The 19163-nt window shown below is 31.9% G+C and overlaps 1 protein-coding gene across 2 annotated transcripts in view; it reads left to right on the top strand.

Moving 5' to 3' along the window:
* dsb (debris buster) overlaps nucleotides 1-19163 on the top strand; it is a 353068-nt gene that overhangs the window by 325247 nt on the left and 8658 nt on the right. For both annotated transcript variants that reach the window (XM_069829468.1, XM_069829469.1), the window contains exons 5-7: nucleotides 5156-5294; nucleotides 11749-11952; nucleotides 15497-15893. In XM_069829468.1, coding sequence (XP_069685569.1) covers nucleotides 5156-5294; nucleotides 11749-11952; nucleotides 15497-15893 — 740 coding nt within the window. The remainder of the gene's footprint in view (nucleotides 1-5155; nucleotides 5295-11748; nucleotides 11953-15496; nucleotides 15894-19163) is intronic.

Below are 19163 nucleotides of genomic sequence, written 5' to 3' on the forward strand. Positions count from 1 at the left end.
ATGTCGTCACTGTACCATTTCTGTCGCCACTGTACCATTTCTGTCGCCACTGTACCATTTCTGTCGCCACTGTACCATTTCTGTCTCGCCATTTACCATTTCTGTAGCCATTGTATCATTTCTGTCGCCATTGTACCATTTCTGTTGCCACAGTACCATTTCTGGTGTTACTGTACCATTTGTCGCCACTGTACCATTTCTGTCGCTACTGTACCATTTCTGTCGCCACTGTACCATTTCTGTAACCACTGTACCATTTCTGTCGCCACTGTACCATTTCTGTCGCCACTGTACCATTTCTGTCGCTACCGTACCATTTCTGTAACCGCTGTACTATTTCTGTCGTCATTGTACCATTTCTGTCGCCACTGTATCATTTATGTCGCCACTGTACCATTTCTGTCGCCACTGTGCCATTTCTGTCGCCACTGTACCATTTCTGTCTCGCCATTATACCATTTCTGTAGCCATTGTATCATTTCTGTCACCTCTGTACCATTTCTGTCATCATTGTACCATTTCTGTCGTCATTGTACCATTTGTCATCACTGTACTATTTCTGTCGCCATTGTACCATTTCTGTAGCCATTGTACCATTTCTGTCGCCATTGTACCATTTCTGTCGCCACTGTACCATTTCTGTCGCCACTGTACCATTTCTGTCGTCACTGTACCATTTCTGTCGCCACTGTACTATTTCTGTCGCCATTGTACCATTCCTGTCGCCACTGTACCATTTCTGTAGCCACTGTTCCATTCCTGTCGCCACTGTACCATTTCTGTAGCCACTGTACCATTTCTGTAGCCACTGTACCATTTCTGTCGCCACTGTACCATTTCTGTTACCACTGTACCATTTCTGTAGCTACTGTACCATTTCTGTAACCACTGTACCATTTCTGTAGCTACTGTACCATTTCTGTTACCACTGTACCATTTATATCGCCACTGTACCATTTCTGTCGCCACTGTACCATTTCTGTCGCCACTGTATCATTTCTGTCGCCACTGTACCATTTATATCGCCACTGTACCATTTCTGTCGCCACTGTACCATTTATATCGCCACTGTACCATTTCTGTCGCCACTGTATCATTTCTGTCGCCAGTATACCATTTGTATCGTCATCGTCCCCATTTCAATAATTGTGACCGTCTCCAATTCAATTGCTGCCATTGTGGTCATTGCATCATCGTCGTCACTGTAACCATTTTATAGCCGGTGCCGTCGCCATTGCCATAATGATCTTCTTTATGATTGTCCTAAATTTGTCGTCTTAATTGAAATAATGAAGACAAATTCAACTACTATTATCTCCACACACAAAAATATGCATCCGTATTCGGTATCTGCCCTCTGTAGCGAAGAACAACACATCGAATATTGCAATCAGCGGTCTTTGCATCTTGAAGAGTTACCGGATGGATATTACAGCACAGTAACACGAATAAGTATTACACAAACAAAAATAAACGGATCCCGCTTTCACTCGCACTTTCTTCAGCTGCTGCTGTGCTTAATTCTTGCTATTGGTGCCATGTTTGCTTCCCAGCCTCCTATCGTTCAAGGTGAAATGGACATACTCGAGATGCATAGCAAGGATAAATTCAACAACGTCTCTGCTGATGCCGTAATAGTCTGCTTTCTTTCTTCATCGAAAATTAAGCATGTATGTCTCTCTCTAGCTCCTAAGCAATGCTATATTTTCATAAGAGAATTTTGTTTTCTTAACAGAACCTCAGCTCAAATCAGATAATGGGATTCGCAGTAAAATTATTTATTTATTTCATTTATTTATTTACTTACTTACTTATTTATTTATTTATGTATTTATTTATTTATTTATTTATTTTTTTTTTACTTATTCATTTACTTACTGATTTATTTATTTATTTATTTATTTATTTATTTATTTATTTATTTATTTATTTATTTATTTATTTACTTACTTATCTATGTATTTACTTATCTATTTATTTACTTATTTATTTATTTTTAAATTTATTTCTAATTTATTTATTTATTTTCAAAATTTATTTATTTATTTATTTTAAAATTTTTCTATTTATTCATTTTTAAATTTGTTTATTTATTTATTCTCAAATTTCTTCATTTTTATTTATTTTTAAATTTATTATTCATTTACTTTCAAATTTATTATTTGTTTATTTTTAAATTTATGTATTCATTTATTTATTTTTAAATTTATTTATTTATTTATTTATTTTAAATTTATTTATTTATTTATTTATTTTTAAATTTATTTATTTGTTTATTTATTTTTAAATTTATTTATTTGTTTATTTTTTTAATTTATTTATTTGTTTATTTTTTTAATTTATTTATTTGTTTATTTTTTTAATTTATTTATTTATTTTTAAATTTATTTATTTATTTGTTTTTAAATTTATTTATTTATTTATTTTTAAATTTATTTATTTATTTATTTTTAAATTTATTTATTTATTTATTTTTAAATTTATTTATTTATTTATTTTTAAATTTGTTTATTTATTTACTTTTAAATTTATTTATTTATTTTTACATTTATTTGTTTATTTATTTAACAGGGCAAAGCTCCAATTACAATAGACAGTACAAATATTTGCATAGAACATAAAATTGGAGATAACATGAAAAAAGAGATGAAACAGATACAAATGCAAGGTACAAGTGTAAATACAAATGAAAAATGAAAAAAAAACAGATACCACACTACGTAAATAAAAAATCACACACACACACACACACATATATATATATATATATATATATATATATATATATATATAGACATAGGCCTAAATGAAAAATGCAAAATAAAAATAAATTTAAAATAGATAAATATAGAAATCACAACCAAAATATGTAAAATGTAGCCACAAATGGCAAATTCTAGAGTAACAAATAGAAATACTATTTAAAATCAACTACCTTCAGTAGGCCTATATTAAAAATATTCTTATATTAAGCATATTCATTCAACTTCATTCGTTTGTGTTGTTTCTAGCTTTTCTGTAGCATGTATTTTTGTAATTATCTATTCATTTTGCCATTATTGTTTATTTGTATTTGTATTTGTCATTATTGTTCATTTGCATTCTGTAATTTTAATAATTATTTATATACACTGTTTGGTTATTCCCTGTACACTGTAAATCTTGTGCTAACTTTTACCATGTGCTGAACTGTTATCAGCCCCAGGCTGTTGTACAGCACAATAAATATTAGTAAATAAATAAATATTATTATTATTATTATTATTATTATTATTATTATTATTATTATTATTATTATTATTACGAGTTGAAGTGAAGATCGATTATAAAAACAGTCGCTTAAGATAACGGAATGGATTTTTCATCAGAGGTGTCAAGTGAGGAAATTTCGTGTGCAAACTAGAGTTGAATCCCGTCTCTTTTAGTAAGAAGTATCAACTAACAACTAGATCGAATGTTTGTTCAGTTCTTAGAAACTTGCCTACAAATGCAGATAAATTAGCAATAATCTTACGCAAGTAACTGCATCGCCTACAGTGTATACAACTTATCCTACATGTCAGTATTGCAGATGAACAGAATAACAAGGCGGAAAGACAATAATGTTTGCTCTACTACCTACTTCCTAAAGACATTTAAAGGTTAGGTAACTGTGTTTTTATCCCATGTTTAGCTGTTCATTTAACACAGTGCTTTCCTACATGTCAACACTATTCGCTTTCTACAACTTAGCTGTTGATTATAGCATGCGCAATATTTTGCTGATGTTATAACGCTATTCTAGTTATTTACGTCCACACAAACGTCAAAGCTGTCATTCTTTCTATACCTTCTCATTAAAAGACTTGAGATATATTATATAATATTAGCATCCTTTTTTCAGTGGAAACCGATATCGTTCTGTAAGATACAGTGAAGTGAAAATTTTCACATCTCCTCTGGATTCAATCCAAGCACTTTCAGTCCACATGGCGTTGTTCTCCGGAGTTAACTCGGCTCTTTAGATATCCTTTAAAACGTGCTTAAAATCCTTCAATATTTCAAATAATCAAACACTTAAATTTCCATGTTAAAAGCATAATGTGGAGAAGATATTGTGGAAAAAAGATTTTTAAAATATTGGGAAAAAATAGGCTATCTTATTACGATATCTATTACACGTTTCTTCTTTCCCTTCACTTAATTTTCTCCTTCATACTCATATTTCCTCTTTTTCCACCTTATTTTCTCCCTCAAACTTCTTCTCCTTGATCTCCTCCTCCCCACTGCTTTCCATACGCTCCTCTCCAACTTCTCCTTCTTCTCTTTTTCAAACTTCTCCTTGCTTTCATGTTAGAAATTCTTGTTCTTGTCCTCCTCTTCAAACTTATCTTTTCTTCTTTCTTTTAACTTCTATTTATTCTCCTCTTCCAGCTTCTTCTCCTTGCTCTCCTCTTCCAGCTTCTTCTCCTTGCTTTCCTCTTCCAACTTCTTCTCTTTGTTCTCTTCCAAATTTTCTCCCTTATCATTTTGATAAAATTATCTGTGTCCCCCTCTTCTTGCTTCATCCTTTTCTCTTCAATTTCTCATCCGTTCCTTTACTAATTCCTTTATCTCTTTTGCCATGTCTTTCAACAGTTTCTTACAGCGACTCTTACTGTGTTATCCCTTTTCCAGAAATTCTTAAAGCATTTGAGGGCTCCCTTTGTGTTTTCTATTTTACTGGTAATTCATAAATGATTAATTACGATCTTATCATTTATTCTTTTATTTTCAGCCCATTTCTTCGCAATTCCAAAAATGGTTACATTTGCCTCACGTTCAATTTATTCTGTTCTCTTTCAATATTCACGTTCCACTTCTCATGAAATAAATATGTCATTGCATTACTTTACAGAAAATTAACGGTTTTCCTGTACTCGTTAGATTTCTAAACATGCTGTATAGTTATAAATGTGTTGGTCGGGATTTCTTATTTCTATTGTTGGAATATTATACAAAAGGCAGTGACTTTCGTGAAGACAATAAAATTATTGAACGATGGACTTCATATTTGTAACTGTTGCGACTTTTGTTTCTTGAAATTATTTCAGCAACTTATTAAAACCTTCAATCTGGTGGCATTAAATTTATGAAAACGTATATTACTAAGTCATTGTATTTATTTAATTTTCAGGGAAGATATGGAGAAAGTAAATATAAAGTTTCATGAAAACGGAACTGTTACATTCCAACACAACAAAATTCTACAATTTGTGCCTGAACTGTCGGTGGACAGGAATGCTAGAGTGGTGGTACCGAACATCCCATTGTTGGTAAGTAAATACATATTGCCACATCTTACATAATGCTCTTTATTTTACAAATGGATGTAACGAATGGCATCATGTCAGAAATAGATTTGTCTTCAATACCAAATATGTAGAAGCCTTTAGTTTATGTTCAATGAGTAGAACACAGTTTCAGGAATTTGACTACATATTCGTGCAAGCACTCTACAAGCGCACGCGCGAACGGTTCTTTGTATGCGTGCGTATCTAATGATCATAGTAAACATGTGTACATCCCAATATTAAGGCTGCGATATGTGTGGAACGCCATTTTTAAACTTCCTGCGTTATGGATTTTTAAATCACTTGCCTTCTTTTATTGTTGTCTCCGGTAAATTAAATTTTCAAAAAAAAAAAAGTCTTTAAAATACCCTTTGAGATGTGTGGAATGCATTGCATAACATTTTGTGGGTATTTGTGCCCTTATCGGATGTTGAGACGTCATTTTTAAACTTCCTGCGCTATGGATTTTTAAATCACACGCCCGCTTTTATCGATTTGCAGTAACTTCATTTTTTTTTTGCTACATTGCCAGACAAAATGGATATAATTTCTGAACTATTAAATATACATTCACGAAATTTAGAACACACATTCTTTAGACTATTAGGAAACTTTTCTCTGTAACAGAATTTTGTTAATTGATTTCATTTTAAAAATACGTCCGTTTGTTTGCAAGAAAGGAAATCAGAAAATTGTTATTAAATTTTAATTGTTTATTTTACAAACGTAGGGACTAATATCAAAATTCTGTTACAGACAGTTTGTAGAACATACTTTTGCAAATACATTGCAAAAACTGTTTGAATCTATCTTTAAAAACGGTTTAGATATATCGGTTTTAGTACAATCCTGCATTGGGTATATTTTTTTCAAATTTGGGCCCCAAATAATTTTTTTTTTTTCAAAATATTTTTATTTGGTTGAGTTGCCACAGCTATGAGCTCTCTACATACAAAAAATTAATAATTTACACCAAATAGGAAAAACGTTTTAAAAAATACCATCCTCTCCCCTTAATATTGTAGTATGCACATTTAATACACAGTTTTATCCAAGATGTTTTATTTTAATGCAATATTATCACACATTGTTTTAATTGTCATTATTTTAAGTACTTACTTAATCTTATTTATGTTCATATTCACTTCGTATTTGCAAACAAAAAGGTTTAAATTGCAATGTAGTAACAACGTAAATATTTAACGTTGAAATAGGGTTACGTATAGTAATATAAAGAAAGATATGAAGATATCCGAATGGGTAAAAATACTTGTCTTTTTAGCATATTATTGAGTTTATCGATGTGAGGAATTGTAAACAAATGAATTACTGGCAGTTATTGACGGAAAAATAAATAATTTTTACACTTGTATACATTCTAACCAGTCGACCCAACTTGCCCATCAAATCAAAAAGAAAATAGTAGAGATTTCAAACAATATATATGATAAAATAAGTAATTACAATTGAATCAATTTATAAGTAATACTAATAAGTAATAAGATTAGTATTTAGTAATTAATTATCTACCTTTGTATTAATTGTTTATAATAATTTCTTTAATAATTTATAAACTTGTACTTGCTATTTGGGAAAAGGAAATTGTACCAGAACAATGGAAGGAGTCCATAATTGTACCTATTTTTAAAAAGGGGGACAAAACCAACTGTGGTAACTTTCGAGGAATATCACTTTTGTTGACGTCGTACAAAATTTTGTCCAATATTCTTTTGAGGAGATTAACTCCGTACGTAGATGAAATTATTGGGGATCATCAGTGCGGTTTTCGGCGTAATAGATCGACTATTGATCAGATTTTTTGTATTCGGCAGATAATGGAGAAAAAATGGGAGTATAAGGGTACAGTACATCAGTTATTCATAGATTTCAAAAAGGCTTATGACTCGGTTAAGAGGGAAGTATTATATGATATTCTTATTGAATTTGGTATTCCCAAGAAACTAGTTCGATTAATTAAAATGTGTCTCAGTGAAACATACAGCAGAGTCCGTATAGGTCAGTTTCTATCTGATGCTTTTCCAATTCACTGCGGGCTAAAGCAGGGAGATGCACTATCACCTTTACTTTTTAACTTCGCTTTAGAATATGCCATTAGGAAAGTTCAGGATAACAGGCAGGGTTTGGAATTGTCTATGCAGATGACGTGAATATGTTAGGAGAAAATACACAAACGGTTAGGGAAAACACGGAAATTTTACTTGAAGCAAGTAAAGCGATCGGTTTGGAAGTAAATCCCGAAAAGACAAAGTATATGATTATGTCTCGTGACGGGAATATTGTACGAAATGGAAATATAAATATTGGAGATTTATCCTTCGAAGAGGTGGAAAAATTCAAATATCTTGGAGCAACAGTAACAAATATAAATGACACTCGGGAGGAAATTAAACGCAGAATAAATATGGGAAATGCGTGTTATTATTCGGTTGAGAAGCTCTTATCATCCAGTCTGCTGTCCAAAAATCTGAAAGTTAGAATTTATAAAACAGTTATATTACCGGTTCTTCTGTATGGCTGTGAAACTTGGACTCTCACTCTGAGAGAGGAACATAGGTTAAGGGTGTTTGAGAATAAGGTGCTTAGGAAAATATTTGGGGCTAAGCGGGATGAAGTTACAGGAGAATGGAGAAAGTTACACAACACAGAACTGCACGCATTGTATTCTTCACCTGACATAATTAGGAACTTGAAATCCAGACGTTTGAGATGGGCAGGGCATGTAGCACGTATGGGCGAATCAAGAAATGCATATAGAGTGTTAGTTGGGAGACCGGAGGGAAAAAGATCTTTGGGGAGGCCGAGACGTAGATGGGAAGATAATATTAAAATGGATTTGAGGGAGGTGGGATATGATGATAGAGACTGGCTTAATCTTGCACAGGATAGGGACCGATGGCGGGCTTATGTGAGGGCGGCAATGAACCTTCGGGTTCCTTAAAAGCCATTTGTAAGTAAGTAAGTAAGTAAATAATTTCTTTAATTTTGAATATAAATTTCATCGTGCTTGTATATTCTAAATCAGGGTACTGCGAAATGAAATTATTAGATAGTTTGTTTCGTACATTTTATTCTCAGTTTGTGTTGAAATGACGTCATTTTGAGAAATTAAAAAAATCATTATATAAATCCCACAAGGGTGGCTGCCTTTCAGTAAGGGTTGCCAAAAGACACAGCATACTAAACAAATAAAAATAAAGATAAGCATTTGTGTTATCAGTATTTATGATTACTATTTTCAAATTGAAGCTACTCTTGGGAAAGTGCGTTTATTCAATAATTCTTAGTAATCGCATAGAATATAAATAAATTTAGGTGTACAGGTGATTACGTAAAATCTGAACAGAATATTTCATTACGTCTGTAGCAATAATTTTCAAAATTTTTAAAGAAATTCCAAAAGACTTAAAACATTCAACTGAGAATTTTGAAATTATTTCCAAAATGTCTGGTACATGATGAGTATTGTTATTTTTTTTAAATCTGTTTTTCAATTAATATAATTTTGTTGTTTTCCTAAAATTTACGTTAATTGACTGATGCCCTTTCAAAACCAGAGATTCATATTGCATTATTATGTAATAAATTACGCAAAATTTATATAGATTTGTTATACTGCATTTGTACCAACCTCAGTTTTTGAGTCCAAGTATTTTAGCCTTACATACAACTATTTGAAAAAAGAAGTTTAGTAAGTTAATCAGTAGACTTGTAAGACAAATCTTGATTATTCTGTTTCGTTGTAATTCCAGTGGCTTTCTTATGGATTTAGAAAAATTTCCCCAATCGACAATATTATTTATTTGGAAAAACACTCTTTCAGCTTTCCCAATAACGGGACTGCCTCATTGGACAAAGCGTAACTAACACAGAGTGAAAATAAAACTGAAATTACAGGAAAAGAAATATAGGGAACGAACAAAAAAAAGGGAAATTAAGAACATCCACGGTGTTGGTCAATTAGTATGGTATTTCTGTATAGTATTTAACTTCAATGGAATTAGTTAAATATGGACAGACACAATTTAGAGAAAAAGTACATTGAGGAATGTGAATTTCAATATTTCGATAGTTAAGATATATGGTAGTGCGTGATGTTAGTGCAACGGTAACCAAAACTCGAGCTGCAGTGATTATATGCGACAGACAACCTATGAAGTAAGGAGACGGAGGAAAGATACTTGGCATGAAAACTACAACACTAACATCTTTGCTGTATCAGTAATGTCACTGCTGTCATCAAGAGCCAGTGAATAGGTATACGATTTGTCTTGCTTCTTTTTAAACTTCCTCTTGAACGTAATAAGGAATTTTCTAAATTCTTCTCTCGATACTTGGTCGAGAAATTCGTAATTTTTCAAAATTAAAAACTTCTTATGGACAAGTTATTTAAGCTATTTTAATCATTACTCTTTTGATAAATTCTGTTCTATTAAAAGGCTTTAGAGCACGAGATATTTCAAACCCCATTATGTAGCTGACTTCCTTACATTTACCTCATCTTTCTCTTCCTGGCTATGATTTAAGACATGTCAATTCCTGGCGTTGAACAGTTCGTTGGCACATAATATTGTATCAGTTTTTCTACAATATTATTATTAAATGAATAACTAATAAATAGTTACCGTCACCTGAAGATTAAGGAGATTAAAATTCAGATAAAACCTAATAATTTTATTCTTCTTGGAAGAATATCTAAAAATATCAATATTCATGCACGTATAAGAGAATTATAGAAACACACACTTAGTGGTCAGTAATAATAATAATAATAATGATAATAATAATAATAATAATAATAATAATAATAATACATTATTAGCGTGGCAATTAATGTTTCTGTATACTCCTAATTGAACAAAGAATACATATTACATTTTGTACGACAGAACAACAAAGAAGTTCTCCTTCTCATTCTTTAAGAAACCACCTCTTACTGCTTGTAGAGACAGAGTTTGTAGAGCGACATGATACCGCCACTGCTTGCCTTCAGTACGTGAATGAAAAACACAGCAATGTACAGGAAACTCCTCTCACCCGTTTGAATGTCTGTGATTACACGATGTGTAATCCAATGGCTACACTACCTATGAAGAAGTCCATTGAATAGCGGAAACCGGAAGTCTTCGGCGTATTGATACTCTAACATTTAAACCTGGAGAGACAAAAGGCTATATTCTGAATCCGACCATCAGATTCGAGATGCACCAGAATCAACCCGAGGAGGTTAACCTAGAGAAAAGGGCAATTTATGAACCATTAAAAAACGTCATATAAACTCAGGGATATAGAAGTCATCGGATTAATGGTGGGCGCTAGAGGGACCATAACAAAACAATTCGTGTCATTCTGTCATAAATTTGGAGTCACAACAACAACAACAATTAAGAAAATTTCTATAAATAAATATAAATAAATTAACTGCCTCCTATTGGAGGTAGCCCAGAAGGACTCAGTATACTCTTCTACATGAATTTTACAATATTAAATGTGTATATAAATTTTGTTGAAAGAAAATTAAAATAAACATATATGAATTATAAGGTGAAGAAAAAAAATTAAACAGAGTGAATATGATGACTCAGAATTTGGCAAGAGCGTTTCAAAACTGAAGTTATGATGTCAGCAGTAAGTGTCTGTGGTATTTCAAAAGTCTTCCTGAAGCTTTCAAAGAACTTGGGAATCACACCACGAGCTCCAATAAGAAGACCAATCACCTCAAGTCTTCAAGCTGGTATTTTGCTTTGAAGTAATCAACTGTTTACAGATAAATGTTGATATTTTCTTGATTGACATCCTCCGGCTGGCTACTCCCCGTTTCAATCCTTAGAGTAGGATCAATTATTTAACCTTTCTTGGTACTCTGGGAATACGCTATGATGTCAATACGTCTAGAAGAGCCATTAATATCAAGAAAAAAACTTCCTCTTCTACTATCCAAGACTTTTTTTTTTCAAAGCAGTTGCAATTAAGGATCGAATATGATGGTGTCTGGCATTTCGGAGGAGTAAACCTCTGTTACACTTTTAAGGGTTCTCTGCAGATTTTACGGCGACACTTGTATTTCAGTTCAAATTGCAGTTGAATTTTCTCATTCTATTTTGTTTTTAATCTGTATTTTTTTTAATTTACTGCAAGTTTTCATTATTGTAAAACATTATCTACTTTAAATTTCAGTTTATTGTAAACAAATTTCTTGTAAGACATTTTTAATGTTATTGTTTAACATTCTTTGTTTTAGCAACCTTACTAAGTTGAAGATTATTTAAAAAAAGGGGAGAGAATAGGTTTGAATCTAGCCACTTCTCTATTAGACTCATGCCATGGTTTGCTTAGTGCTAAGTTTCTTTCTGTGTTAAATGGTATTACCATCTGCATAAGAATACATAGCATATCATGACTGATGTTCTTTCTACAGACGCTGTCGACGCAAGCCAACAGTCTGCCCCGGTTAGTACGGATGACGTTATCGATAATGTTAAGAGCCATGGGGTTACAACCGTTCGTCAACGTCACAGCAGAGGAGTTTATATTCGGCTACGACGACACGCTGGTGTCTCTAGCGCACAAGTTCTTCCCCAAACATCGTCGACCTATGTCGAAAATGGGATTGCTGCTTGGTGTAAGTATTTCTTCCATGAACCATCGTATTCTGTAGTGGTAACAGTGATGGTGGTGGCAGTAGTACTGGTGGTAGTAGTGGTAGTATTAGCAGTAGCAGTAGCAATACTGGTGGTAGTAAATTTTTTTAACTGTTTCTTCAATTGCACAGGTCATTTAGCGCCGAAATTCGACGTGCTCGAAAGATAACACGCTAAATTGTTGCCTGTGCTTTATCTATCTATCTATCTATCTATCTATCTATCTATCTATCTATCTATCTATCTATCTATCTATCTATCTATCTATCTATCTATCTATCTATCTATCTATCTATCTATCTATCTATCTCTATATATCTATCTATCTATCTATCTATCTATCTATTTATTTATTTACCTATTTATTTACTTATTTATTTACTTATTTATTTATTCATTTATTTATTCATTTATATGTTTGTTTATTTATTTGTTTTTATTTGTTTGTTTGTTTATTTATTTTTATGTGTTTATTGAATTTATTTATTTATTTATTTATTTATTTTATTCATTTATTCATTTATTTACTTATTAATTTATTTATTCATGTATTTGTTTTTTATTTATTTATTTATTTATTTATTTATTTATTTATTTATTCATTTACTTATTCATTGACTTATTTATTTATTTACTTATTTATTTATTTACTTATTTATTTATTTACTTATTAATTTATTTATTTATTTATTATTTACTTATTTATTTATTTATTTATTTATTTATTTATTTATTTATTTATTTATTTATTTATTAATTCATTCATTCATTTATTCAGTCATTCATTTTATTTATTTATTTATTTATTTATTTATTTATTTATTTATTTATTTATTTATTTATTTATTTATTTATTTATTTTTTATTTTATTTTATTTATTTATTTATTTATTTATTTTATTTATTTGTTTATTTATTTTTTATTTTTTTGTTTATTTATTTATTTATTTATTTATTTATTTATTTATTTAGCTAATAATTGTAACATAATAGTACATTATGCAACGAGCCTATAATGGTAGTAATTAAGACGCAAGTATGATTGTTCATGAAACGAGCGCAAGCGAGTTTCATCATTTTCATACGAGCGTCTTAATTGCCATTATAGGCAAGTTTCATACGACTTTTTATGCTCGACCATATTTCTAACTTGAAATTATTCAAAATTATGGTTATGTGCGAACTGACCTGAATTGTGAGATGTGCGCAGACGCGAAAGTATTGATTTTTTCCGAGGCACGAATGTCATTGACCTTGGCACAGAATAAGATTAACATTACTCTGATATAACCTGAAAATTGATTTAGAATTGAAAAACGAGATGACAAATTGAATTTATTTGAATATTATTTACAATTAACTCTAATTTTATTATAGTAACAGAACATAACTTTCTGCGACAGTATTGGATTTCCAGCCTCCGTGACTTTTCGTTAATTCTCTTTCGATTGCATATCCGAGAATAATCGATACTTGCGGTTTTATAACGGTACAAAGCTGACTTGTCATTGGCTGAACACCTGTACTTTAATGAGTAGGTGTACTTTAATGACATGCATTAAAGGACTGCTACAAGGTGTATAATTACTACATTTCGGCATGGTCGAGCATAAAATATATTATAAACAAGAAAACTTTAGCTCGCCCCTGAAAGAGTAGAACTCGTGCTCAGGGGCATATTCCTGAATTTAAATTAAGAAGTATATAATACAATTTGTATTATGTCTACTACGCAATAAGAATATATAAATTAAAATTTACAATTTTTCAATTTTTATAAAATCCATACATAACTTTTTAAATTTAATACTAGAACTATTAGAATTGACAAGATTAGGATATTTAAATATAAATTTGTTATATATACTTGGGCCTAAATTACTACTATGATTAAATACTGTAGCAGTGTTGCAATTTTCAGCACAAACATTTTTCTCAGGAATTCGAATGGTGAATACTTCTGCTGGTACAATGCTGTTAATGAACTCTTTACAAAGAACTTTACCTTTCTAATCATTGCAGTGAAAAAACTCCTTCGACTAGTTTATTTGAAAAACACCATATGTGATGCTAGTTGTGGGATTTTTACAATAAATGCACAAATCACAAGCTATAATAATGGGCCACCAACGAGCATTAAACAAAATAGATCTATCCACTGTATCAAATACAAAAATAAATAACACTACAATTACATATAATAAGACAGTAAAAAATTTAGGGGTATATTTAGATTCGAATCTAAATTTTCAAAGTCATGTGACCTACATATGTAAGAAAACTTTCTCCATAATTCATTCCCTCAAACACTTAACCAACGTTTTACCTCTCAGCCTTAAAAAGAACCTGATCCAAACTTTAGTGATGCCCCACTTCGATTATTGCGATTCTCTATTCACGAATCTAAATACTGATCTTGCCCATAGACTACAGCGTGTTCACATTATCTGCGTTCGTTTCGTTTGTAACATTAGAAAATTCGATCATGTAACACCGTCACTAGAATTGTTGTCTTGGAGTCCACTTAAAGAAAGAAGATTCTTCAACCCTCTCTTATTACTATTTAAAATCATCCACACCTCCTCACCCTCTTACCTAGCATCTCGTTTTGTTTACCTTCCACTACCTCGAACCCAGAACATGTACTTTCTCTCTATTCCTCTGCACAGAACATCCTTCTACTCATCATCTTTCAGCATATCTATTCCACGCCTCTGGAATTCTCTCCCTGACCATGTCAGAGACTGTCAGACAATATCAAAATTCAAATTTAAATTAAAAAATCACATTCTAGTTCGTGGAATTGCTTGTTGAACACATGTTAGGTTGCGCAACTTCACCTTAACCCATGACATATAGTAAATATTGTAACTATGCTGTTGTAAAATTGAAAATTAATATGTAATATATTTATTATTATTATTCTTATTATTACTACTACTACTACTACTACTACTACTACTACTACTACTACTACTACTACTACTACTACTACTACTACTACTACTACTACTACTACTCCTACTGCTGCTGCTGCTGCTGCTGCTGCTGCTGTTATCAATATCATCATTGCTATCTCTGTTTTCTTTCTTTTTTCTTGTATTAGCTCGATGAGAGCTCTATAGTTTTCTTTTGATTCTGTTGACCTTCTACAGGGCTTTAACTTAATTTGTATTATTTTCATCAGTGTTTGTATTTCTTTTTTGTATTTATATGTGCTATCTGATAGGATGGAAGAGAAGGCCTTATGGCCTTAATCCTGTCAGATTAAATAAATAAATAAATTATATTTCTTGTCCAATTTTTTACATGTTACAGTCATGTTAGATATAGGACTTTTATATCAAAAGATACGCATTCATACTGGCAATCAAAATCCACAAAAAAACGCATTTTGTAAAAAAAATGTCGGTTGTGGTGTTTTTACAATAAACGATTCATTTATTTGCTTGTCACTGCTTTTATTAATAGTAATTTACCTGTAAAGACAACACAGTGGCTGTATGCTGCATCTTATTCTTACAGAGAAACGGGACACTGAATGAAGTCTCCACGATTTTCACTGGTCACACATCTATGGAAGAATTTGGACTCCTGAACAGGTTAAATGGGCTAGATCATCTGCCGTACTGGAAAGGTTCACCATGCAATGATATTCTCGCGTCGGAAGGTTCCTTCTTTCCGCCTCGAAAATACACACACAGCGACATAGTTCACGTGTATGACAAAGATGTGTGCAGGATACTCCCGTTGAAGTTTCGGGGTATGACGAGTAAGGATGGCATAGAGGCAGGACTCTACACGACAACCGAAGACGTTTTCGACCTGCCAGATTCTCAGCCTGATAACAAATGCTATTGTGGAGAGAACGATGAAATGTGCCCTGCAAAAGGTCTCCAGAGCATTGCGCCATGTCAGTTCGGTAGGTACAGTTCTAGTCTTGCTGTTGGAATGCTGATAGTAGTATCCCAAACTATACTTTGATTAAGGGAACTTGCACATGAACACATGGCAAAATAATTGTAGATCTGTTAATATTGGATTAGCCATTGGATTGAATTGGATTAGTCATTATCCATTTTGAATCTTGTGTACACTACTTTTAACACTTGAATATAAGTAATTGATTAACTAGCGGACTTACTCGTGTTAATTACTACAACACTACAATGAAGAAGTGAACACAATCAAACACATAGCACAAGAAAACGGTTACAGTCCAAACATAATAGACAACATCATAAGAAAGACAAAACAAAAAGTTAAACACAAAAACACGCAAAACACAACACAAACACAAGAAATACATCACACTAACATATGAAAACAAAAGCACACATAAGATCGCATCTTCATTCAGAAAGCAGAAATACAACATAGCATACAGAACAGAAAACACACTACAAAGACATCTCAACACACAAAAAACACAAACAAATAAATACGACCACACAGGTATATACAAACTCACATTAATAGTTGCGACAAGTTCTACATTGGACAGACAGGCAGACCATTCCAAACTCGATACAAAGAACACATTAAAGCAATAACCAGAGGACACAATACATCTACATATGCCGAACACATAACTAATGCTAACCATACATACAATAACATAAATACAGACATGGAAATGCTACACATACAACCCAAGAACCAAAAACTCAACACACTAGAACAATATGAAATATACAAACGCACAGATCAATTTCAGTACACACACACTATTTGACTCCACTTTTCAACACTTTTCAACAATCAAACGCACCCACACAACAGCCAGAGAAGTTCGAGATGACTCCGACATCTAGTAGGCTCTGAGGATGGTGTGGTGAAGCACCGAAACAGCTGTAAGCCGCACAGACTTACATAATTAACACGAGTAAGTCCGCTAGTTAATCAATTACTTATTAGTCATTAGATTTAATTGGATTAGTCATTAGATTTAATTGGATTAATCATTGAATTGAATTGTATTAGTCATTGGATCGGATTGGATTAGCCATTTGATTGGATTGAATTAGCCATTGGATTGCATTGGATTAGCCATTGGATAGCATTGGATTAGTAATTGGATTGGATTGAATTAGTCATTGGATTTGATTGTATTAGCCATTGGATTTGATTGTATTATTCATTGGAATACAATTTCAATATTCATGGCAATGTCAGTGCACATTCATGGCACTATAATTTTACAATCGACAGTATGATGGATAATGAACAGCTTAATCATATAACTAGCCTGTAGATTCTGAACGTGAACTGCCTACAAGGCATATGAAGTTAGTAGTAGAGTTGAACATTGTTGGTGAGGTAGTGAGCACCAGTTATTCAACAAATAGCTCTTTGAATTATTTCAAGATAATCATAAAGTACCAGTACACTACATTAACATGTAGTTTTGTGAATTCAACGCATATACCATTACCAATAAATATAGACATTACTTACCAACATTTGCACATGTATCAAATCTACTACCTTCTACCATTCTTCTGGACTGTTGTTTAGTCAATTGTCTGAATACAGGTCTGAACCTCACAAGTGATACCAAAAGGCACCGCTTATGAGGCAACTAGGCCAGGAGATAAATGGTTAGAGTGGCCAGTTCCTTTCCCTCTCCATTTCATACATAGTCGATTACCTACATATTACACTAATCAGACTTCAGATGTATACAAGCAATTGTTCTTCCTCTGACACACATCGTCAAGTGAGATGTACTGCCTGATTAATAGATGTACAGTAGTGACCAAAAAAAGCCGGACTGACCCTTGTAGCTGATTTCAGAGTCACAGATTCAAATTTTACTAGTCATAAAACACATCCATCTTGTATAATTAATTGTAACAATGACATTTATTGCATTTGTTCGATTCTTACTGTCTTTTGTATCCTTCCATGCCTCAAACTTGCAGACAAAAAAACTTTGAGAGTTTTGTTTTCATCTGGCATCAATATTACATTTCTACCTCTAATCGGCAAAGATAACTGCGTATTTTTGCATTAAATAGCAGTGCATACCTCTGGCTTCACTATCCATATTGAAATTACCACAGTTTGACACAATACACAGCACAGGATTCTTTTGTATCAGCTACAAGGGTCGGTCCGATTTTTTTTTTTTTTGCCACTACTGTACATACATATCAGCCAAAACCTCAATCAGAGAATTCTTCTAGACTCTAACTTGTAAATCCATTAGCAACTGAAAGTAATCATGATATTATGGTAGCTAAGAAATCATAAAGTTACTTCCGTCCTTGTCTTGGAGTAATACACATGAGTCTGAAATAAACTTCAAGAAGCACAGTTTTTGTTTCATTGGTTTCATGCTATTGTTTGTCTACAGACAGTTTGCCTTGCATAGATGTAGTACCAAGTTTACTATCTAACTTATTTAACATCTGTATAGACAATCTCTATAATTATAGCAACATAACAACAGATATAAGAAAAATCAACCAATAAATAAATAAATATGTTGTTGTTTGCTAATAATATAAATAAAACACAAGAATACAAGACAAATTTACAAAGAGCAATATATATTTTAACAAAATAAGTCAAATATACAATTTTGAGATATAAAAGAGACATAAAACGATAGCATTCTAGGGTAAATCTCTAATCAGAACAATATTAGTTAAGGGCAGTTGTATTTGAAAACAGGTACTCATTTCAACTTTGGTATATACAGTATACAAAAGAAGATATAAATAAAGAAAATTTTAAAAAGTAGTAATTTCATTTGTGTCGCATTAAAAATAACCTCATAAAACTATAGCAATACCCACAATACCCTACAGAATCGACACTTTGGTCATGTCTATCAAAGCTAAATAAATACTGTAAGTCAATGAAATGACATACTTAAAGTCCATGAATGGCTGCACCAGACTAGATTATATAAAAAATGATGATACAAAAGACGAATAATTAGAAGCTGGTCCATTATCACATACAATAGATAATTTCAAAACAAATTGCTTAAAATACGTTCAGAAAAAAAGAAAACAAATTTTACATTGTAAAGTAAGAACAAGAAGATACAAGATCGATCTTGGAAAAGATCGAACTAATGAAGATGAAGACGCAGAAGAAGAATTAGTAGCAGTTCAACTAAGAAATTCCAACAATAACCACTATTTACAATATGGTAGCAGAAGAAAAGTTTTAAAATTAG

Source organism: Periplaneta americana, chromosome 6, assembly GCF_040183065.1.
Source record: "Periplaneta americana isolate PAMFEO1 chromosome 6, P.americana_PAMFEO1_priV1, whole genome shotgun sequence".
NCBI classification, from domain to species: domain Eukaryota; kingdom Metazoa; phylum Arthropoda; class Insecta; order Blattodea; family Blattidae; genus Periplaneta; species Periplaneta americana.